Raw genomic sequence first — 22,843 nt, forward strand, 5'->3', positions numbered from 1 at the left:
TGCTCTGAGCTCTCTCCCCTTTACCAATCCCCTCCCCAATGCCGGTTCGGCTGTGTCGCAAGGGGGTGGCTATTTCACTGTGTCCCTCTCATCTCGCCTTGGACTCCGTGGGTGAACTTTCATTCCCAAATGGGCCATGCTGAGAACAGAACAACCTGCATTTTCCATGGTGTGCCTGCCACGTCTGGAGCTCAGTATGGGTATGTCTACGCTGCCACCCTAGTGCGAACTAGGGTGGCTAATGGAGGCATTCGAACTTGCAAATGAAGCCCGCGATTTAAATATCCTGGGCTTTATTAGCATGTTTCTGGGCGCCGCCATTTTTAAATGCCCCGTAGTTCGAACTACCTGCCCGTGGCTACACGCGGCACGGACTAGGTAGTCCCCATTAAAGCTCCTAATTCGAACTACCATGATTCGTCCTGCAAGGAGCTTTAACGGTACTTCGAATTAGGAGCTTTAATTCAAACTATCTAGCCCGTGTCACGTGTAGCTGCGGGCAGGTAGTTCGAACTACGGGGCATTTAAAAATGGCAGCGCCCGGGAACATGAAAATAAAGCCTGGGATATTTCATTTGCATCTTCGAATGCCTACATTAGCCACCCTAGGGTGGCAGTGTAGACATACCCTACAATAACAGTGACTAGACCCCACTTACACACAAGAACTTTTTGCGGGAGATCTCTTCTGCCAAATGTTCTTGTGCAAGAAGCCTGCAGTGTAGACATGGCCTCCGCTGCCAGTTCCCTGCTCCTCCCCGCTCAGGTGCTGCCGCCGCCCCACGCCATGGCCGAGGCCAACTGGACGTCCGTCTCCGAGTTCGTGCTCCTGGGCCTGTCCGAACGCCAGGACCTGCAGCTGCTGATCTTTGGGGGGTTGCTGGCCACCTATGTGCTGAACTTAGCTGGCAACTCCATGCTGCTGGTGTTGATATGGGCTGACCCCCAGCTCGCCAGTCCCATGTATTTCTTCCTCAGCCAGCTGGCCATGGTGGACATGGGCCTCACCTCCATCACCCTGCCCCAGGCTCTGGTACAGGCCCAGACCCACCATCGGACTGTCCCCTTCGCCAGCTGCATGGCCCAGCTCTTCTTCTTCCTGGCAGTGGACACCATGGAGATCTACCTGCTGGCTGCTATGGCCTACGACCGCTACGTGGCCGTCTGCGACCCGCTGCGCTACGCCGCCATGATGACGCGGTCCCTGTGCCTCAAGATGGTGGCTGCCTGCTGGGCTGTGGTGATCCCGCACGCCCTGCTGCACACCGTCATGACCGCCCGGTTGCGTTACTGCGGCAACTTCGTGCAGCATTTCTTCTGCGACGTGCCGCCCCTGCTGCGCCTCTCCTGCACCCGGCCCTTAGCCTACGAGCTGGTGATCTCCACCCTGGGTGTCTTGGTGGTGGTGCCTCCTTTCGTCTTCATCCTGGCCTCCTACGCCCGCATCGGGGTGGCCGTGGGCCGCCTGCGCTCTGCCCAAGCCCTGCGCAAGGCCCTCTCCACCTGCGGCTCCCACCTGGCCGTGGTGTTGCTCTTGTACAGCACCGTGACCTGGCTCTACTTCCGCCCGGCCTCCAGCCACGCCTTCGGACATGACTGGGAGGTGGCCGTCTTCTACACCGTCGTGGTGCCTGCCCTAAACCCCGTCATCTACAGCCTGAGGAACAAGGACGTGGCCTCGGCCCTGAGGAGGACAGGGAGGAAGGTCCTGGCTCGGGGCGCGTGAGTCCAGCCTGCGGATCCATCGCTGCACTGGGCACGGACTTTCCACCCAAGATGTCTCTAGGGAAATGTCTCCTTTACCTCCATTAGGACACCTGGGTTCTTTTCTCCTCAGACATGAGGCTGCTGGAACTAACACGTGAGCAATGCAGCTGGAACACTCCCAACTGCGTGTGCCCACATGCATGCACACACACACTGTGACGGCGCATTGGGGTTTTCCCGTCTCCTGCACCCCCAAAATGGCACGAACAGACTCCACCAGCCAGTAGAATTGCGGGAGTTTATTGCTTCTCCAGGATACAGCACAACATCTGTCATCTGGTTACAGGAACTGCGGCTAACAGGCCTCAGTGCCCCCTCTTTGAGATGGGGGGTGGCTGGGCCCTACAATCCCAGCCCACTCCCCAGCTCCTTCCCTAGGCTGTCTCCTCCATGCTGCCAGACCCAAAACTAACTCACTCTCTTCCAGCCCTGCCCCCCAGCCAGGGCGGCATTCCACCTTCCTTTGCTTCTCTCCCTGGGGGGTAGCTGGTCAGACAGGTTTGGAGCCCCCTTTGCATAATGACTCATCCCCTGTCCTGCTGGGTCATGCTACAGACAGCAGAGGTCGCCCACAGCCCTAGCAAGTTATCCCCACTACGTGTCACACACGCACACACGCACACATGACCACAAAGCCCATGTCATCCAAGTGAATGGGGAGACCGCTCAGGTATGCTTTACCAAGGCATGGCCACACCAGATCAGCCCGAAGGCCTGTTGTAGTCACGTATATTGTATCAATGGGCCTCAAACATACATCAGTGGGTGTGAAGTGTTTGAACCCAAGAGCAGCCACATAGGGTGGACCTTGGATCCTCTTCCAACAGTGGCTGATGCCACGTGTCCCAGAGGGAATGAAGGGAACAGGGAATCGTCCATTAGTTGCTCATTCCCAGCTTTGTGCAAACAGAGGCGATTGACACCATTCCTGTTATAATCCTGGCCTTTGTAATATCCTGTGTCAAGGAGTTCCGCAGGTTGACTGTGCGTTGTGTGAAAAAAATACTTCCTTGTGTTTACCTTAAACTTGCTGCCTATTCATTTCAACAACTGGCCCCTAGATCTTGTGTGATGAGGAATAAATAGCACTTTCTTTTTTATTTTCTCTGCACCGTTCATTATGGTATAGAGCTTCATCATATCCCCCCTGTGCCGCAGTGGAGGGGCTGTACACTCTTGTGGCCCTGGGTCCACTCTGGTTGGGCAGTCACTGGGTGCTGCGATGTGCTGCGGGTGACCCCTAGTGGCCTATGCCGCTCTGCAGAGATGGGGTGTGCGTGTGTGTGTCTGTGTGTGTGTGTGTGCGCTGCTCAGTGGGGGGTGGTCCCTGACGGCAGGCACGTAGGCCATGGCCCGGCAACGTCTCCCCTGGCCAGGGGAAGGAGTAACTCATAAATCTCTCTCAGCTTTTGTTCCAATGCCATTAATGGGATCCTTACACCATCAAATGAGCCCAAAGCTAACTTGGTTGCAGGATGCAATCCTTGATAGATAACTTTTTTAAAGTCCGGAGTGTCGTACACTATGATTCCACCCCTCTGTACCCCAAGACCAGCCATCCAATACAGCAGCTTCTTACGCATCACATATAAATCTGGTATTTCATTATCTTTCTGCACATCTGAATAAACCTTCCCTAAAACATCCTTATTTGGAAAGTACAGATGATATACACTTTTATACAATCTCACAATATTCATATCATTCACTGTATCATACGGCAATGCCGAGAAATCTTCTAATGGCAAAAATTCTTTCAGCATAACAACAGCATCCTCAGGAGCTAAGTTTGGGGTTACACTCAGCTTTGCCAACCAATTCAAGATGTTCTCTCTATTACAAGGACCCCAACTTCTACTTATGGCATGAGCCTGCTCTGGTGAGAGAATCTTGCTCTCGTGTTTAACCACTGGTTGTGCTTGCCCAGGATATTTCACCACCGTGGTTGTAATGGGGGCCATGTAGTCATAGGGTCCACAGTCCCCTCCTCCATATGAAGATGGCTCTAAGGGAGCACTTGCCTGGACAGGCTCATCTTGATCGCCCAACCAATCAATTTGGTTATATTGGGAATGCATTGCTGCCATCACTCCCCTCGCTCTGCCCAATTGCTGTTGAAGCCTATCAATAGTCTGGGGGCAGGCAGTATGATCAGCTGGCCTCGGCTGATAAGCTCAGGTCTGTGAGCCCAGGCCGGGAGGAGAACAGCTGCTGGTGGGAACGCAGCACCTCTCGGATCGCTGCCTGCTGAGCCGGGGTAAGCTGGTCTGAGAGGGGGATTGTCCCCAGCGTGGCACCAGCCTCGGCCTCTGAGAGGAAACCCACCAGGGGATCCTCCCCCTTCTCCTCCCAGGGCCAGCACCAACCTCCCCCTGTCCCCGTACGGCTTCATCATACTGACAGTGCCCCCGCTGGCGGTGGCCCCGGTTAGACAGCTCCACTGCACAGTTTCCCTGGTTGACCTGTCTGACAACCTGGGAGGGATCGTCCCAGGACACCTGCAGCTTGTTCTCCCTCAGCGGGATGAGGAGCATTACTTGATCCCTGGTGGCGCAGGAGCGGGCACGGGCCGAGGGTCGGACCAGGCTTTCCGCCTCCTCTGGGCCTGGACTTAGTTCTTCCCTAGCCGGTCCCATGAGCTCAGCAAGCCTTTCCCGGGAGGTCAGTACATCCTCTACCACCGACTCACCCTCCGGAGAGGCCTTCCCCTCCCATTCATCCCTCATCAGGTCGAGGGGGCCCCTCCTCCGTCTCTGGCACAGCAACTCAAATGGGGAGAACCCCGTGAATTCCTGGGGCACTTCCCTGTCTGCAAACAGCAGGCGGGTGAGTCCTTGTGCCAGTCCTGCGGGTGCTGGTCCATAAAGGGTTTCGGCATTCATCTGAGCGTCCCATTCAGTCTCTCCACCAGCCTGTTGGGTCGGGGGCGATACGCTGAGGCCCAGGTGTGCTGGACCCCGCACTTCTCCCACAAACACCGGAGCAGGGACAACAGGAAGTTGGACCCCTGGTCTGTAAGGATGTGAAAATGGCCAGCAGCGCATCCGCCACAGTGTCTGCCTCGATAGAGGGCAGAGCCGCGGCCTCCAGCTAGTGAGCAGTGAAATCCACCACCAGCAGGATGTATTTCTTCCCCGTGTGGGTCCCCTGGCTGAGGGGCCCTCTAGATCCATCGCCGCCTTCTGGAAGGGCTCCTCTAAGATGAGCAGGGGCCTCAAAGCCGCTTTATACTTCTCCTGGGCTTTCCCCACCCTCTGGCAGAAGTCACAAGAGCTGCAATACTGGTGAACAGGGTCAAGGACCCCGGCCAATAAAAGTTCTGCAGCAGCCTCTCCCTGGTGCGCCAGCGCCGGACAACTCGGTGCACCCTGGGACAGGTACAGCAGCCTGCAGCGGTACCTCTGGGGCATCACCAGCTGCCTCCTCACCCCCCAGGATTCAGTTTGTCCCGGTCCGGTCCATTCCCGGTACAGGAATCCTCCTCCCCCAGGAATCTCTCCCTGTGGTCCTCCCGCAGGGACCTGCCTCTGCCCAGGTCAGCCAGGGCCCTCAGCTTCTCTAACGAGGGGTCCTTATGCAGCCCCCTCTGCAACACGGCTGCTGAGATGGTGGTCATGGCTCCGGGGGTTGTGCCTCAGTTTCCCACCAGTGAAAATGGGACCTTCCAAAGAGGCAGTTAGGGCTGTTGGTCAAACCCCTCCCCACCAGTGAAAATGGGACCTTCCAAAGAGGCAGCTAGGGCTGTTGGTCAAACCCCTCCCCACTAGTGAAAATGGGACCTTCCAAAGTGGCAGTTAGGGCTGTTGGTCAGACCCCTCCCCACCAGTGAAAATGGGACCTTCCAAAGTGGCAGTTAGGACAGTTGGTCAGACCCCTCCCCACCAGTGAAAATGGAACCTTCCAACGTGGCCGTTAGGACACTAGGACAGACCCTTCCCCATCAATAATAATGGGCCCTTCCAACGTGGCAGTTATGGCCGTTGACCAGGCCCCTTCCATCCCCTGCAAAAGGGACTTTCCACGGTGGCCGTTACAAACGTGGACATTTCGTCTCCCCCCCCGCCCCCCCCCCCGAGAAATGGTTCCCGTCTGGGCTGACAGAATGGCCTACGGGACCTTCCTTCCTCTCGGGGGGGCTGAGGGCTTCCCGTGCTGGGCTCCGGGTGACTAATGAACCCGACTGAGTGTGTCCGTGTCTCGGCCTGTCCCGCGTGGGGGCGCTGGGCAGAGCCCCCGGCCTGGAGCGAGGGGCTGGAGACCAGAGGTCCGTCTCAGGAGGGGGAGGCCGTGGGGCCCTGAAGGACGAGGGGTCCCGCTCCAGGTGGGAAGCTCACAGCTTGTCAAGACACATGGGCAGGGTGAGCCGGCCGGGCAGGTCGCCCCAGGGCGGGCGCGATGGGTGAGCAGGGACAGCTGGGAGGGGACATGAGTCTCTGGGGCATTGCACCGCGCAGAGTCCTTCCGATCGGCCAATGGGAACCCGTCGCAGGCCAGTGACTGCATGCGCTGGCCGGGCCACGAGACCCCGGATCCGGCTGTTTGCCCTGCCGGGGAAGAGGGAACCTGGCGTCCTTAGCTCGGGCAGTGACCATTGCGCAGGCCGGCCTGGCGCGCCGGGATCCTCCTTGTGTCTGCGACCGTTCCCTCTTGGGGCCTGGGAAACCCTCAGTTCTTACTTCATGAGCCATCGGGGCGCTTGTTGAGGGTCCTGGACTGTGTTAGGGGTGGGGGCAGTTGAGGGAAAACTGGTAAACTGAGGCACACTGCCCCTTTCAGGGCCAAGGAAGTGCAATGCCTGTGAGTTGCCAGCGTGTGGAGATTGGCCAGCACAGGGGAGAGATTTAGCAGACTTGGAGACCGGCTGCTTATCATGGTCCAGGAGGAGACACGATGACAGGAGTCCATGGACCTCAGAGACACCCCGCGCCTCCCAGCTGTGGGGCATCTCAGCTGAGCGCTAATGAATGTTTTCTCAGTCACAGTCCCTATGGGGCTAATTAAGGCCGACTCTGCCGCCCCCAGGGCCTGGTTGCTGGGGTTCATCTTCACGCAGGAGCGGTCGTTCCTCTGCAGATACCGGGGGCAGGCGGGTGCTGGGCGTCCCTGTCCGAGGTAAGGCCGGGGGTCAGGGTGTGTCGGAGGCACGGTAGGGGAGAGGCTGAGATGGCAATGCCGGCTGGAGTGGGGAGTATGTAGAGGCAGGGACGGGGACGGATTTGGGATCAGGACAGCAGAGAAGATCCCCACGTCTTCAGTGCTCTTCTGTCCCTTTGGTGTCTGGCTCCGAACAGAAAGATGTTTCCCACTCTCAATCACCTCTGGCAGTCACCCAGCCCTGCCCTTCCATCTGCAGCCTCATATGTCGGCCTGTCTGGCCAGGTGCATTGACAGTGTCCGGAGAAAGACCCCACACACTGGTGAGAGCCTGGTTTGTTTTGCTTCCTTGTCCCCTGCCCCAAGTTTCATCTCCCTTCCCAGCGAGGTGCTGAGGAAATCCCACGGACGGTCCGGGGGGCGTCTCACACGCGGTGACCGACGTTCTCGTTTTTACCAGACAATTATAAAAGGACCCGTTTAGAATGTGACTGTCGCACTCGCCTGTCGGTGCCTGGGACGCAGAGCAGCAGAAACACGCCCCTGTCAGTGTAAGATGCCAGGCTGGGCCGACTCCCCCAGCGCTTTGTACAGAGCCTGTTGTAAGGGGAGGCAAATAGCCCATCTGGGTGGAAATTTCTGATTTGTGCAGGTGGAAATTTGTTGAGGGAAAGGTTGGGTTAAAGGAGGCAAGATTCCCTCAGTTGGAACCAGAAGATTCCCCATGAACGACGTGTGAGTGTTTGAATGAATTGATCGGGGGGGATCTAGTGTAGAAATGGCCAGAATGGACCAGTCCCTCCGATTTAGAATCTGTTCTTGACCTGAGAAAGTGCCATAGGTGTAAAAGCCTGCAGATGCAGGTGGGGCTCTGCCCCTCCATGGAATTCCTTCCTGACCCATAGCAGGGAGAGGTTTTGCTACATCCCGAAGTGTGAGGTTTACTATCCCTCCCACAACTGTTAGTTTGAGTGATTCTAAGTCTGGATATTCCTTGTAGCTTTGGAAATGTCCAGTCCCTCGTTTAATTTTGATAAGTTTTAGCTTTGACATCATCCTGTGGCAATGAGTTCCCCGGTTCCTGAATGCATGACAGTGTCTTCGGTCCATTTTTGAATGGCCCACTCTAATGTCATAGGCTGGCCCCTTGGTCCTGTTCTTTTCTCTGTCCCATTTTCTTGGCACGCTGCTCCCTCTTACACATTATACAGCACTCCTCTCTCTGTTCTATCTTCACAGGAGAGTTGTCTGGAGTCCAACGAGCTTCTGAATCCCTGCTCAGGCCCCATTTCCCATGTGGCATTGGGAGGGGCAGAGCTGCAGGCAGGACCGACATGTGGATGAAGGGCTGTGAGTGAATTTCCAAACTGGTGTCCAGTCCCCTCTTCCCCGGCTCTTCGATGGACTGAGCAACCTGAGCCCCACCGGCCTCTTAGGTGGGTTTTCCAAACGTCCTGTGTCCTGCTGTCACAGCCGCTGTGTCTAGCTGCCACTTCCAGCCACTGGCTCAGGTCAGACCCTTCTCTGCTAGACCCAGGAGCCGCTGAGCAATTTGTTCCCCAGTTGGTCCTTCAAGCCTGGGACCGAGTGGCCCTTTCGCCTTCTCCTCGTTCCACTAACTAGCGACAGCCCCTGGCATCTCTCCCGATCAGACAGGTTTTCCAGTCCTGCAGGCATTGCCGGGGTTCTGCTCTGAGCCCTCCCCACTTCACCAATCCCCTCCCCGATGCCGGTTTGGCTGTTTCCTAAGAGGATGATTATTTCAGAACCTCTCTCCTGCCTCACCTTGGACTCCATTTCCTCCCTGCATGGGCCTTGCTATTAATAACCTACATTTCCCTTGGCGTGCCTGCGACACTTGGAGCTCAGTATTATAGCAGTGACTAGAATTCAGTGTCTTGCTTCTGGGATTTACTTGGGCATCTGCAGTGGTCAGGAAGGAAAACTCTCCCCACCACCCCGTTCGGTCTGGATGAAGTTACCGTTAGGCTGGGACGGGAACCAGCGCATCATGAGGCAGACACAAGAGGGGGGGTGTCCTGCTCTACTTGGCGCTAGTGAGCTCTCGTCCGGAGCTCTGTGGCCACTTGGGACACGCGCGTTAGACAAGCTGTGGGCAAATCAGAGAGTCCGGGCAGAGCAACCAATGGGGAAAGGGTTAGAAATGCTGCCCCAGCAGGGAAGGGGAGAGAAACGGGGCCTGTTTGACATTGAGAGAAGAAGAGAAAGGGGGGAACCTCAGAACAGGCTTCATAAACGCTGCGGCTGCTGCCTGGCCAGGGCCAGCATGTCCGTTGGGCAGACAGAGGAACACGGAGCCCAGAGTCTGTGAGTCCCAGCGACACAAGGTCAGAGCAGACGGACGCTGCCTGTTTTTACAGCGACGGTCCGTGACCAGGAACAGAACTGAGCCAGGGTTGGGTTGGCATCTCTGTCGTGGGATGAGATCGAGATCGAGCTGTTAAACCGTTCCCCAAAAAGGGCCAAACAGGACTTGTCTCCCAACGAGCGACCAGCATAATGTGTCAGCGCATCCCCTTCCTGCCAACTCCCTTCTCCTCCCCGCTCAGGTGCTGCCGTGGCCCCTCGCCATGGCCGAGGCCAACTGGACGTCTGTCTCCGAGTTCGTGCTCCTGGGCCTGTCCGAACGCCAGGACCTGCAGCCGCTGATCATCGCTGTGATCCTGGTCACCTATCTGCTGAACCTGGTCGGCAACTCCATGCTTGTGGGGCTGGTGTGGACGGACCCCCAGCTCTGCAGCCCCATGTATTTCCTCCTCAGCCAGCTTTCTATGGTGGACATGGGCGTGGTCTCTATCACCCTGCCCCAGGCCCTGGTGCAAACTCTGAGCCAGCACTGGGTCATCCCCTTCAGTAGCTGCCTGGCCCAGCTCTTCTTCTACTTGCTGGTTGTCAACATGGAGGGCTACCTGCTGGCTGCCATGGCCTACGACCGCTACGTGGCCGTCTGCGACCCACTGCGCTACGCTGCCGTGGTGACCCGGTCCCTGTGCCTCAAGATGGTGGCCGCCTCCTGGGCCGTGGTGATCCCACACTCCCTGCTGCACGCCGTCATGACCGCCCAGCTGCGTTACTGCGGCAACCGCCTGCAGCATTTCTTCTGTCACCAGCAATCGCTGCTGCGCCTCTCCTGCACCCGGCCCTTCGTCCACGAGATGGTGGTCTCCACCCAGGGTGTCTTGGTGGTGCTGGGCCCTTTTGCCTTCATCCTGGCCTCCTACGCCCGCATCGGGGTGGCCGTGGCCCGCCTGCGCTCTACCCAAGCCCTGCGCAAGGCCCTCTCCACCTGCGGCTCCCACCTGACCGTGGTGTTTCTCAAGTACGGCAGCATGCTCTGGCTCTACTTCCACCCAGACTCCAGCAACATCCCGGGGCAGAAACAGCCAGTGACCTTCTTCTACACTGCGGTGGTGCCCACCCTGAACCCCCTCATCTACAGCCTGAGGAACAAGGACGTGGCCGCGGCTCTGGCAAGGGCAAAGAGGAAGGTCCTGGCTCGGTTCACGTGAGTCCGGCCCACGGCTCCGTCGCTGCACTGGGCATGGACTTTCCACCTCCCTATTTAGCTTCCCCAGGACACCTGGGAGCTTTTTGCCTCATACATGAAGCTGGTGGAACAAACACACACGTAGGGTCACACCCAGCTACACGCACACAAGTACACACAGCCCAAGTGTTTCCTTGGAAAAAGAGGTTCTCAAGGGCATGGCCACACGGCCTCAGCCCCAAGGCCCGTTGTATAAATGTTCTTAGTACCCATCAGCCCAAAGACTCAACAATCTGAACATAAAAGTGGCAAGACCGGGTCAGACCAATGGTCCATCTAGTCCAGGATCCTGTCTCCTGACAGCGGCCAAAGCCAGGTGCCCAGAGGGAACGAACAGGTCAGGGAATCATCACGCGATCCATCCCCTGTTGCCTGTTCCGAGCTTCTGACAGAGGCTAGTGACACGATCCCTGCCCATCCTGGCCACCGATGAACCTGCCCTCCATGAACATATCTAGTTTGTTTGTGAACCCTGTTAGAGTCTTGATCTTCAGAACATCCTGTGGCAGGGAGTTCCACAGGTTCACTGTGTGGTGGGTGAAGAAATACTCCCTTCTGTTTGTTTTAAATGTGCCGCCTATTCATTTTGTTGGGTCAATCATAATTTCAATGTTATGAGAAGCAGTAAATAGCATTCCCTTATTTACTTTCTTTACACCAATCATCCCTTCAGAAGACCTCTGCCATATCCCCCGAGATGCTGCTGTTCTGAGCTGAAAAGTCTTAATAAATCTGTGCTTCTAGGGGAGTTGTTCCATGCCCCGAACCATTTTTATTTTCCTTCTCTGCACCTTCTCTAGTTACAATATCTCTGTTTGTAGGAGGGACAACACATTTGCACAAAGTATTCCAGGCGTGGGTGTGCCATAGATTCATGCAGATGCCGTGGGATGGTGTCAGTCTTATTATCAGCCCTTTTCCTAATGACTCCCCGCACCCTGGTAGCGTTTTGGGCTGCAGCTGTACATCGAGGGAAGAGGGGTTTATCTAACAGATCTGTGCTAGGAAATCTCTGGGGGCCGTTCTCTGGCCCGGGCGATATAGGGGGACACAGCAGATGCTCCCAATGGCCTGAGAATAAATTCATAGACTTTAAGGTCAGAAGGGACCATTGTGATCATCTAGTCTGACCCCCTGCACAGTGCAGGCCACAGAATCTCACCCACCAACTCCTAGAATCATCGTCTCACCTATATCTCAGATATTGAAGCCTTCAAATACTTTGAAGACCCCACGATGCAGAGAGTCCTCCAGCTGTGATCTGTGCCCCATGCTACAGAGGAAGGCGAAAAACCTCCAGGGCCTCTGCCAATCTACCCTGGAGGAAAATTCCTTCCCGACCCCAAATATGGCGATCAGCTAAACCCTGAGCATGTGGGCAAGACTCACCAGCCAGACACCCAGAAAGTTCTCTACAGTAACTACTCTCATCCCTCCATTGACCTATTTCCCACTGATAATGAATGGTCAATTAGTTACCAAGATCATGTTATCTCATCAAACCATCCCCTTATCACAGAATCATCGAACTGGAGGAGATCTCAGAAGGTCAGCAAGTCCAGCCCCCTGCCTTAGGCAGGACCAATCCCATCTAAATCAACCCAGCCAGGGCTTTGTCAAGCCGAGACTTAAACACTTCCCTAGATAACCCATTCCAGTGCTTCACCACCCCCTAGTGAAATAGTTTTTCCTAATATCCAACCTGGACCTCTCCCACCTCAATTTGAGCCCATTGCTCCTTGTTCTGCCATCTGTCACTAAGTCAGCCCAGCCTGGCATTTCACACCGGCAGGGGCGTGTTTCTGCTGCTCTACATCCCAGGCACTGACAGGCGAGTGCAACAGTCACATTCCAAATGGGCCATTTTATAATTGTCTGGTAAAAACGAGAATGTCGGTGAGCCAAACCTAGAGCTCTCCTCTCATTGGATTTCTAGCCCGGCTCTTTCCACAGACGCCCCGTCTTGGCTGAGAAATGTCAGGGGTGGTGAATTCACCGCGCCCGTTGGCAGATGGTGCCCGTCACTAATTAGACTCGTGGTTATAAATTTACACCTTTGTATCCAGGCTGATTTTGTCTGACTTCCCTTCCAGCTAAAACACATCCCATCCCGCCTGCCCCCTTGGAAAGCGTCCATGTCAGCCCAGGCCCCAGTAGCTTGGAGCCTTTGCAGTGACTGCAAAGAGCCCCGAAGAGCATTCCTCTGAGTTCAACACGGTTGCCAGAGGGCGGGGCAGGAAATGGCCCCTTCTCTCCATGACCGGCCTGGGAAACGTGGGATGAAAAGGCCCGTTTTGTGCAGATCGTTTTAAGGGCTGAGAACGCCACACGTCCCCACTGCGAGCTGCGTAGAGAGGGGCGGGACAGGGGTGTAGGGGTGGGGGAACCCTTTGGATCCAGGGGAAATTGGCACCAACAGCTACACACACACACGTACGCACAGCCCAAGCCTTTCCGTGGCAGGGGGGTCCATTGAGGCATGCTCTCAGGGGCGTACGCTGAGTCAGGCCTGTTGTGTACATTTCGGCTGTGTCTAGACTGGCAAGTTTTTCCGGAAAATCAGCCGCTTTTCCGGGAAAACTTGCCGGCTGTCTAGACTGGTCGCTTGAATTTCCGGAAAAGCACTGACGATCTCATGTAAGATTGTCAGTGCTTTTGCGGAAATACTGTGCTGCTCCCGTTCGGGCAAAAGTCTTTTTCCGAAAGACTTTTGTGCAAAAGGGCCAGTGTAGACAGCTCAGATTTGTTTTCCGCAAAAAAGCCCCGATTGTGAAAATGGCAATCGGGGCTTTTTTCGGAAAAGCGCGTCTAGATTGGCTACGGATGCTTTTCCGCAAAAAGTGCTTTTCCGGAAAAGCGTCCTGCCAATCTAGACGCGCTTTTCCGAAAATGCTTTTAACGGAAAACTTTTCCATTAAAAGCATTTTCAGAAAATCATGCCAGTGTAGACGTAGCCTTATATTGTGTAACCGAGCCCAAAGAGTCAAAGGTGTGAACATAAGGGAGACCAACTGGGTGAGCCCAGTGTCCTGTCTGCTGATAGTGACGAATGCCAGGTGCCCCAGAGGGAGGGAGCACAATAGGGAATCCCTCTGCTGCTACCCATTTCCAGCCTCTGACAAACAGGGACACCCTCCCTACCCGTCCTGGCTAATAGCCAGTGATGGACCGAACCTCCGTGAATTTATCTAGTTCTCTTTAGAAGTCCATTCTAGTTTTGGCCTTCACAGCATCCTGAGGCAAGGAGTTCCGCAGGTTGACGGTGCACTGTGTGAAGAAATGCTTCCTTTTTAAACCTGCTGCCTTCTAAATGAATCTGGTGAACCCTGGATTTTGTGTTATGAAAAGTCAATAAAGCTTCCTTATTCACTTCCTCCACAGCAGTCATGGCGTAATAGACCTTTCTCCTATCCCCCCTTAGCCATGTTTTCTCCAAGCTGAAAAGTCCTAGTTTTATTAATCTGACGTCATACAGATGTTGCTCCAGCCACCTAATCATTTTTGTTGCCCTTTTCTTTACCTTTTCTCGTTCCAATTTGCCGCCTTTGAGAGGGGGTGAGGACGCCCGCGTGTGGTATTCAAGCTGTGGGCATGTCATGGATTTATGTAGTGGCAATGGGATGTCTTTGATCTCATTATCTGCCCCTTTTGTAATGGCGCCCAACGTTCGGTTCGGTTGTTTGACTGGTGATGGCAACAGTGTCCGAGGCGGGCAGGGAATTAGCCAGTGGAGAAAGGCCGCGATTGTCCCGGCAGGTTCCAGAGGAGGCAGAAAACCCACCTTGCCTTGCTGAGCCGGGGCGAGCCAGAGGTGAGTAGAAGAGCAGACCCACTGGCAAGACCGTGAGCGTGTTTTCTGAGCCGTCTCAAAGTCTCCCTTCCCGTCTCTGATCATTCAGGGGAGAGTGAGGAGGGACCCCCCCCAAAAAATGCATCCGGGGAAACCCACCTGACCCTGCGGTCCAAGCCCCGAAGCATGAGAATGGATCGGAAAGGGACAGGAATGAACTGGGGTGTTGCTTAGATTTACAGGGTGGACGGGACCCCATGCCCACCCCCGCCATGCCAGGCACTAGCGCATCCCACAGAGTTGGCATCAAAGAGATGGCTAAGTTCACAGCCACGTTGGCCGGGTGGAACCTGGGTGATTGGCCAGTCTGACGTCCACAGCCCAGAGCCCGGCCCCCAAAAAGTCCCCCCTGGCAGATAAAAGCATAAGAACGGCCAGACTGGGTCAGACCAAAGGTCCACCCAGCCCAGTGTCCTGTCGGCCGACACTGGCCAATGCCTGGTGCCCCAGAGGGAGGGATCACAACAGGTAATCCTCTGTCCTGTCATCCATTCCCAGACAAAGGCTAGGGACACCATGCCTACCCATCCTGGCTAATAGCCATTGCTGGACTAACCTCCATGAATCTCTTTTTGGAACCCTGTTAAAATCCTGGCCCTCACTCCATCCTCTGGCGAGGAGTTCCATCCTCTGTGCGCCGAATGAAGAAAAAACTTCCTTTGGTTTGTTTTAAACCTGCTGCCTGTTCATGTCATTTGGTGGCCCCCTCGGTCTTACATTGTGGGAAGAAGTCAATAATGTTTCCTGATTCTCTTTTAGGAAAACCTCCCAGCATGGCTGGAAACGGACCAGGATCGGGAAGCATCCTGCCCCTTTGGACATGTCTACATTCTACCGAATGGAAAGGGAGGGGTGTGATAGCAGGGGCAGTTGTACCCCAGAATGACCACAGGGGGGCAGCAAGCACCCCAGCCCTGGGCAGCAGCTGCGGGATGGGAGCACGTCCAGTTACCGTGTTCCAGGGAGCAACGGCTGGCCAGGCTGCACAGCTCCTACCGCTCCGGGCCGAGCCCAGAGAGAAGCCAGCAAGTGGGCGAACCCCCTTGCTCTGGCCCAGGCCAGCTCTGGGGAGAAGCCGGCAGGCAGGGCTGCATGGCCACCATCACCCTGGACCGGCCCGAAGGAGAAGATGCCAGCTGCCCACCCCCCCTGCTCTGACTCCTGTACCCCATCCTGTGTCCTGAGACCCTCCTCCCCCCCCAACCCTGATTCCTGCAACCTCCCCATGCCCCCCAGCCTCCTTCCCTAGACCCTCCTCAACCCCTACCTATGATTCCTGCATCCCCCCTGCACTCGCAGTCTCCTTCCCCGAGTCCCCACATCCCCAAATCCCTGCCCTGGAGTATCCAAGCAACACCAGCTGAGTCTTCTAGTGCATTACCGCTCTGGAGGAGAGGGTCAGAATTCAAACTGAGAAATGGTCGGAGGTAAACAGGGTGAAGTTGAATAAGGACCAATGTAAAGGGCTGCGCTTAGGAAGGAACAATCCATTCCACACACACAGAATGGGAAGCGACTGTCTAGGGAGGAGTCCTGCAAAAACGGATCTAGGGGCCAGCGTGGACCACACGCTAAATATGAGCCAACAGTGCGACGCTGTTGCAAAAAAAGCAAACCTGATTCTGGGAGGCATGCACAGGAGTGCGGTGACCAAGAACGAGAAGCCATTCTTCCGCTCTGCTCTGCGCCAGTTAGGCCTCCGTTGGAGTTTTGTGTCCAGTTCTGGGCACCGCATTTCAAGAAAGATGTGGAGAAATTGGAGAGGGTCCAGAGAAGAGCAACGGGAATGATGAAAGGTCCAGAGAACATGAGCTAGGAAGGAAGGCTGAAAGAACTGGGCTTGTTTCGTTTGGAAAGGAGAAGATTGAGAGGGGACATGAGAGCTGTTTTCAGGTATCTAAAAGGGTGTCACAAGGAGGAGGGAGAAAAAAATGTTCTTTTTGGCCTCTGAGGACAGGACAAGAAGCAATGGGCTCCAACTGCAGAAAGGGAGGTTGAGGTTGGACATGAGGGAAAACTTCCTACCTGCCAGGGTGGTTAAACACTGGAATAAATTGCCCAGGGAGGTTGTGGAATCTCCACCTCTGGAGATATTTAAGAGTAGGTTAGGTGAGTGTCTATCAGGGATGGTTTAGACAGTGCTGGGTTCTGCCATGGGGGCAGGGGACTGGACTCAGTGACCTCTCGAGGTCCCTTCCAGTCCTAGTATTCTGTGATTCTATGATTACTACTGACAGTCCCATCCCTGCTAATACCCCTCAAAGGACTGGTCCCCAGGAATGTCTCCTTCTGTTTCGAGCTGGGTTCTAGTCTTGGCTGCCACACCGTCCCCTGGCAGTGAGTTCCACAGATTAACTGCATGTCCATAGAGTCAAAAAGCGCTGGAACATGGGCTATCACAGCAGGCAGGAGCTAGTCAGGAAAGGCTCTGTTCCCTGAGGATAAGTCCTTGCCGACGGGGCTTTTGTGCACATTTGGATCCTGGTTCTGAAGGACCCCGGAAGCAGGTTCCAATGATCTGATCTTTGGCAGAAGAGGGAAACCGACTTCACTAGCCAGGGCTCCTTTGGTGTCAGAACGGTTCCCTTTTGCTGCCGATGGAAATCCTTGTTCGCTCTTCAACAAGGCAGCTTTGGTCTTACTACAAGTGCTCACACATGGTGGCCAGGACACGGGGGCTTTTAGGGCACACTGGTAAACTGAGGCACGCTGCACCTGTGATAGGGAGGAGCCCTGCGATTTTTGAGGACTGTCAGCATGTGCAGCCTAGCTGGGCTCCTCATTGTTTCTGCAGACACAGGATAACACGGCTGCCCCTCTGAGACTGGAGTCGGTGACTGGCCACCAGACGATGGTCTGCAGGAGACCTCCCCAGAGGGCAGGAGTCCATGGACCTTGGAGACCCCCCAGCCTTGGGGCAGCTCAGATGGGCACTAATGAATGTTTTCTCAGTCCCAGACTCCTGGGTTCTAATTAAGGCCAGTTCTGCCGCCCCCGGGGCCTGGTTGCTGGGGTTTATCTTCGTTCAGGTGCGGCCGGCCGTCAGCAGATGCCAGGGGCAGGGGAGCACCAGGCGTCCTTCTCTGAGGTGAGGCTGGGGGTCGGGGCGTGTGTCGGGGAGACTGCAGGGGCGAGGCTGGGGCGGCAATGCCGGCTGGACGCGAGGGAGGGTGGAGAAGTTGGTAGCCGAGGCCCAGGAAAATGGGGGAGCGGCTAGCACGGAAAACACCCCACATCCTCCACAGCCCTCTGTCCCTGCCGGCCCCGGGGTCTGGCTCTGACCAGGAAGACGTTCCCCACCCACAGTCACCGTGGAGAGTCCCTCACCCAGCCCGGCCCCTCCCTCTCCACCCTCACACGTCCCCCTGCCTGGCCAGGGGCTTTGACGGTGCCCAGAGAGGGACCCTACGCACCGGTGGGTCCCCGCTCAGCATTCCAAACGGAGCGCTGTCCCACCCGGCCTCCTTCCCATGGATCTCCGCTCCCGAAATGTAGGACTGGAAGGGCCTCGGTCTAGTCAGGCAACCGAGGCAGGGCTAAATATGATCTAGATCCCTCACCGAGGGGTTTCTAACCTGCTCTTAAAACCTCTGATGACAGAGACTCCACAACCTCCCTTGGCCATTTGTCCCAGCACTTTGTCATCCTGGCAGCCAGACAGCGTCTCCTAGCGTCTGACCTAAACCTCCGTTGCGGCAACGGGATGAAGGAGCTGGCTTCATTCCAGCAGGGTGGGAAACTCTGCACTTAATAGCTCCAAACAACACACACACACACACGTACACACACACACACGCACATGCACACACTCTCTCTCTCTCTCTCTCTCTCTCTCTCTCTCTCTCTCTCCAGACAACACACACACACACACACATGCACACACTCTCTCTCTCTCTTTCTCTCTCTCTCAGGGTTCTCCTGGGCTCAAACTGAGAAACATGTTGAAACTTTTCAAGGCAAAACGGGGGATATTTGCCATGTTGTTGAATCAATAACTAATTTCCCACCCAGAGACGGGGCCGGGGGACCCTTCAGGTGGGACATTTCTGACTGTTGCGGGTGGAAATTGTCGGAGGGAAAGGTTGGGTTCCAGCAGGCAAACCCAGAGCCCTTTGCTGGCCACCGGCGATTTCTCGCGAAGGACGGTGTTTGTATGTGAGTGGAAGGGGTGGGGGTTGGTGTACAAATGTCCAGACTGGGCCAGAACAAAGTCATTCAGACTCCATCCCTAGCCCCGGGCAGTAGCACAGGCTGGGGAGGCAGGTATAAGAACCTGCAGGGATGGGGGGGGGGTGGTCTGCCCCCAGCAATATTCCCTTCCCACTGCTCACGGCGACAGATTTCATACAGCCCTGCAGCGGGAGGCTTAATATCCCGTCCGCAGTGTTTATTGGGCTGGGCAAATCTAACTCTGGATGTTTCTTTCACCTAGGGAAATGCCCAGTCCCGCTTTGAATCTTCCTAAGTGTGAGCCTAGATGCCATCCTGCAGCAATGAGTTCCACAGTGCCTGAGTGCGTGAGTCTGGATTTCAATGTCCCACTGGCATTCCATGGGCTGCCCCCTCATTGCTGCACCAGGCGACAGGGAGGACAGAATCCCCCGAAGTATTTTCTCTGTCTCATTGTCATGGGGCCATGCTCCATCGTAGGCTTTAAACAACCCTAATCTCCCCTTCTCTCTTCACAGGAGAGTTTTCCCCGGGCCGGGCTTGGCCCCGATCCCGTGCGTTTTCCATGTGGCGCTGAGAAGGGGTCGCCCATGGCTGCAGGAGGGATTCTCTTCCCCGGCTCTACAATGAATTGAGCGCAGGGGGCCCCTCTCAGGTAGGGTCCCCGACCCGCTGAGAGCTTCCAGGGCCACCAGAGAAAATGTGCTTCTAACGGAAAGTCGCAATTCTGTGTCATTGTGGAGTGTGGGTTGGGTGTGCTCAGGTCTTGAGTGAATAGAAACAATCGTTGGATGGGTCACGTTGTGGGGATTTGCATCCATGAAGAGTTCAGCCCCACCCCCCTGCTCTAACCCAATGCACCCACCCCGCCCCCAGAGCCAGGCACCCCACAATCCCCACGCTAACCTAATCACCCCTCCCCCAGAGCCAGGCACCCCGCTACCCCCACTCTAACCCAATCACCGCATCCCCAGAGCCAGGCACCCCACTACCCCCACTCTAACCCAATCACCCCTCCCCCAGAGGCAAGGCACCCCACTACCCCCACTCTAACCCAACCACCCCATCCCCAGAGCCAGGCACCCCACTACCCCCACTCTAACCCAATCACCCCTCCCCCAGAGGCAAGGCACCCCACTACCCCCACTCTAACCCAATCACCCTTCCCCCAGAACCAGGCACCCCACAACCCCCACTCTAACCCAATCACCCCTCCCCCAGAGCCAGGGACCCCACTATCCCCACTCTAACCCAATCACCCCTCCCCCAGAGGCAAGGCACCCCACTACCCCCACTCTAACCCAATCACCCCTCCCCCAGAGTCAGGCACCCCACAACCCCCACTCTAACCCAATCACCCCTCCCCCAGAGCGAGGCACCGCTCAGCCCCCCTGCTCTAACACAATCACCCCTCCCTCAGAGCCAGGCACCCCCCATGCTCTAACCCAATGCCCTCCCCTTCGCCTCCCCCAGAGCCAGGCACCCCCCACTCTAACCTATTGACTCATCCTTCCCCCAGAGCCAGTAGCTCCCAGCCCCCGCTGCTCTAACCCAATCCCCCTCCCCTCCCCAAGAGCCAGGCACTTCCAGGCCTCCCACTGCTTTACCCTAATGCCTGGGTCCCAGAGCTCCCGGCGGCGCCACGCGCGTCTCCCTCCAGGCACTGGGGACCGTGCACAGAGCGGCCAGCCAGGCGCCGCATTTCCTGAATGGAAGAGCTTGTGGCTCGAGAGCTGCGGGTCGCCCCCCCCTCCCCGTGTTATAGACACGGTACCAGGCGGGCTGCACTCTGATCGTTTCTAAAGACGTAGTCGCCGGTCGCAAAAAAATTAAATCGGGTCTAGATCACCCCTGCCAGGCGTCCGTCCAACCTGCGCTTCAATATCTCCAGAGATGGGGATTCCACAACCCCCCTGGGCAACTTATCCCAGTGTCTCACCTCCCTGACAGGTAGCAAGTTTTTCCTCACATCCAACCTCACCCTCCCTTGCTGCAGTTGAAGCCCGTTGCTCCTTGTCCAATTCTCAGAGGCCAAGGGGAACGATTTTTCTCCCTCCTCCTTGTGACGCCCTTTAGGTACTTGAAAGCTGCCATCATGTCCCCTCTCAGGCTTCTCTTTTCCAAACTGAACAAGCCCGGTTCTTTCAGTCGTCCTTCATAGCGCACGTTCTCTAGGCCTTGAATCAGTTTTGTGGCTCTTCTCTGAACCCTCTCCAATTTCTCCACCTCTTTCTTGAAATGCGGTGCCCAGAACTGGACCCAAGGCTCCAGCTGAGGCCTGATCAGTGCAGAGTAGAGCAGAACGTGGCCATGGTTAAAAACACAGGGCATCTCTAGTCTTGAGCAAAGACCAATCTTCACAGTTGTTCCGGACTGTTGTAACAAGCGCGGCGCTCGACTGTTCTCCGTCTCCACATGATCTGCAGCAAGGGAGGTTCATGTCAGAGGTTAGGGAGAGCGTTCCAATTCTGACACTAGTTAAACTCCGCAACCAGCTTCCAACAGAGGATATGGGATGTCCAGTCATTGGAGGTTTCCCAGAAGAGGCCGGACAAACAGCCATTGGGGTGGTCTAGCTTTACTGCCTCTTGCTACAGCGCTTGGGGCGGGACTGGATAACGTCTTGAGATCCGTCGTGATCAGCGGTCTCTTCCACCAAAATTCTGCCCCGTTCAGGTTGCTTCCAGTCCCGAGACCAATCACTTACCCTGAGATGAACTGAATCCTCAGATTTTAACCCATAGACAAGTCCCGTAGCCACCCCGGAATAAAGGGAAAAGCAAGAGGAGCGTTGTTCACAGGGTAACGTGAGCAAATACACACGCACCAATGGGCTCTAGGAAATAGCATTTTCTACGTTAAAGCATTCCACAGAGTCGAAACTCCACCTACGTTTTACGTGACTTGTCTCTGCTCTGAGCAAAACTGCCCCGCAGGTGACCTGCTGTGGCCTCCAGCCATGAGTTTGTTAGTCCTTAGCAGTTGCCTGTCGTCTTGGCAAGAGCGGGTGCTGGGTTTGGCAGTGTCACAGAGCGACAATACGGCCAACTAACAAACACCGTGAGCCAGCGTCTGGAAGTAGGAGCTGGACAAAGTCAGATGAGACATCAGGTGTCAATGTTTGCAGAGAGGGTGAGCAACGATTCGTAGAACTTAGTGAGGGTTGGGTGGAATCACAAACACAGGACTTTTTACACAGGGTGGTGCTGTTAATCCGTTCTCCAGAGCGGGCTGGCGTCATTCATCAGCGTGTTACGTCACGGCCGACGTCCTTCTATCCCCCGCTCAGGTACTGCCGCGGCCCCTCGCCATGGCCGAGGCCAACTGGACGTCCGTCTCCGAGTTCGTACTCCTGGGTCTGTCCGAACGCCAGGATCTGCAGCCGCTGATCTTCGCGGGGTTCCTGGTCACCTATCTGGTGAACCTGGTCGGCAACTCCATGCTTGTGGGGCTGGTGTGGACGGACCCCCAGCTCCACAGCCCCATGTATTTCCTCATCAGCCAGATTTCCATGGTGGACATGGGCATCACCTCCGTCATCCTGCCCCAGGCCCTGGTGCACACCCTGAGCCAGCACCGGGCCATCCCCTTCGCCAGCTGCCTGGCCCAGCACTTCTTCTTCCTGGCCATGGGTTGTGCGGAGGGCTACCTGCTGGCTGCCATGGCCTACGACCGCTACGTGGCCGTCTGCGACCCGCTGCGCTACGCCGCCGTGGTGACCCAGTCCCTGTGCCTCAAGATGGTGGCCACCTCCTGGGCCGTGGTGATCCCGCACGCCCTGCTGCACACCGTCATGACTGCCCGGTTGCGTTACTGTGGCTACCGCCTGCAGCATTTCTTCTGTGACATGCCGCCCTTGCTGCACCTCTCCTGCACCCGGCCCGTCGCCAACGAGCTGACCACCTTCACCGAGGGCATCTTGGTGTTGCTGGCCCCTATCGCCTTCACCCTGGCCTCCTACGCCCCCATCGGGGTGGCTGTGGCCCGTCTACGCTCTGTCCAAGCCCTGCGCAAGGCCCTCTCCACCTGCGGCTCCCACCTGACCGTGGTGACGCTCACATACGGCAGCGTGCTCTGGCCCATTTTCAACCAGGCCTCCAGAAACGCCCAGGAGCATGAGCAGCTGGCGGCCATCTTCTACACCGCCGTGGTGCCTGCCCTGAACCCCCTCATCTACAGCCTGAGGAACAAGGACGTGGCCGCGGCCCTGAGGAGGGCAGGGAGGAAGGTCCTGGCTCGGGGCATTTGAGTCCAGCTCACGGCTCCGTCGCTGCAGTGGGCACGGACTTTCCACCCACGCTGTGACTGGGAACGTTCTCCCTCAGGTCCGGCAGGGGCCAGGAGCGGCCCTAGGGCCGGCAAACCAGGCACATGCCCCACATGTCAAATCCATG

The 22,843-nt window shown here is 56.3% G+C and overlaps 3 protein-coding genes across 3 annotated transcripts; all 3 read left to right on the forward strand.

Annotated features, from left to right (window-relative positions):
- The first annotated feature begins 787 nt into the window (after positions 1–787).
- On the forward strand, positions 788–1,851 carry LOC102459684 (olfactory receptor-like protein DTMT). Its single transcript, XM_075914900.2, has one exon. The coding sequence runs from the start codon at positions 788–790 to the stop codon at positions 1,724–1,726; it is 939 nt and encodes a 312-aa protein (XP_075771015.2). The 3' UTR covers positions 1,727–1,851.
- Positions 1,852–9,450: 7,599 nt separating this feature from the next.
- LOC142823700 (olfactory receptor 1L1-like) lies at positions 9,451–11,014 on the forward strand. The gene has a single exon (XM_075914872.2). It carries the CDS (start codon positions 9,453–9,455, stop codon positions 10,389–10,391), a length of 939 nt encoding a protein of 312 aa, XP_075770987.2. The 5' UTR covers positions 9,451–9,452; the 3' UTR covers positions 10,392–11,014.
- A 10,745-nt stretch (positions 11,015–21,759) lies between these two features.
- LOC142823717 (olfactory receptor 1J1-like) lies at positions 21,760–22,698 on the forward strand. The gene has a single exon (XM_089770449.1). It carries the CDS (start codon positions 21,760–21,762, stop codon positions 22,696–22,698), a length of 939 nt encoding a protein of 312 aa, XP_089626575.1.
- Positions 22,699–22,843: the final 145 nt, after the last annotated feature.

The sequence above is a fragment of the Pelodiscus sinensis genome, chromosome 18, assembly GCF_052426305.1.
Source record: "Pelodiscus sinensis isolate ZL-2025 chromosome 18, ASM5242630v1, whole genome shotgun sequence".
NCBI classification, from domain to species: Eukaryota; Metazoa; Chordata; order Testudines; family Trionychidae; genus Pelodiscus; species Pelodiscus sinensis.

Excerpts from the sequence above, each read along its gene's own strand:
- LOC102459684 (XM_075914900.2), top strand. The coding sequence starts at position 788 with ATGGCCGAGGCCAACTGGACGTCCGTCTCCGAGTTCGTGCTCCTGGGC.
- LOC142823700 (XM_075914872.2), top strand. The coding sequence starts at position 9,453 with ATGGCCGAGGCCAACTGGACGTCTGTCTCCGAGTTCGTGCTCCTGGGC.
- LOC142823717 (XM_089770449.1), top strand. The coding sequence starts at position 21,760 with ATGGCCGAGGCCAACTGGACGTCCGTCTCCGAGTTCGTACTCCTGGGT.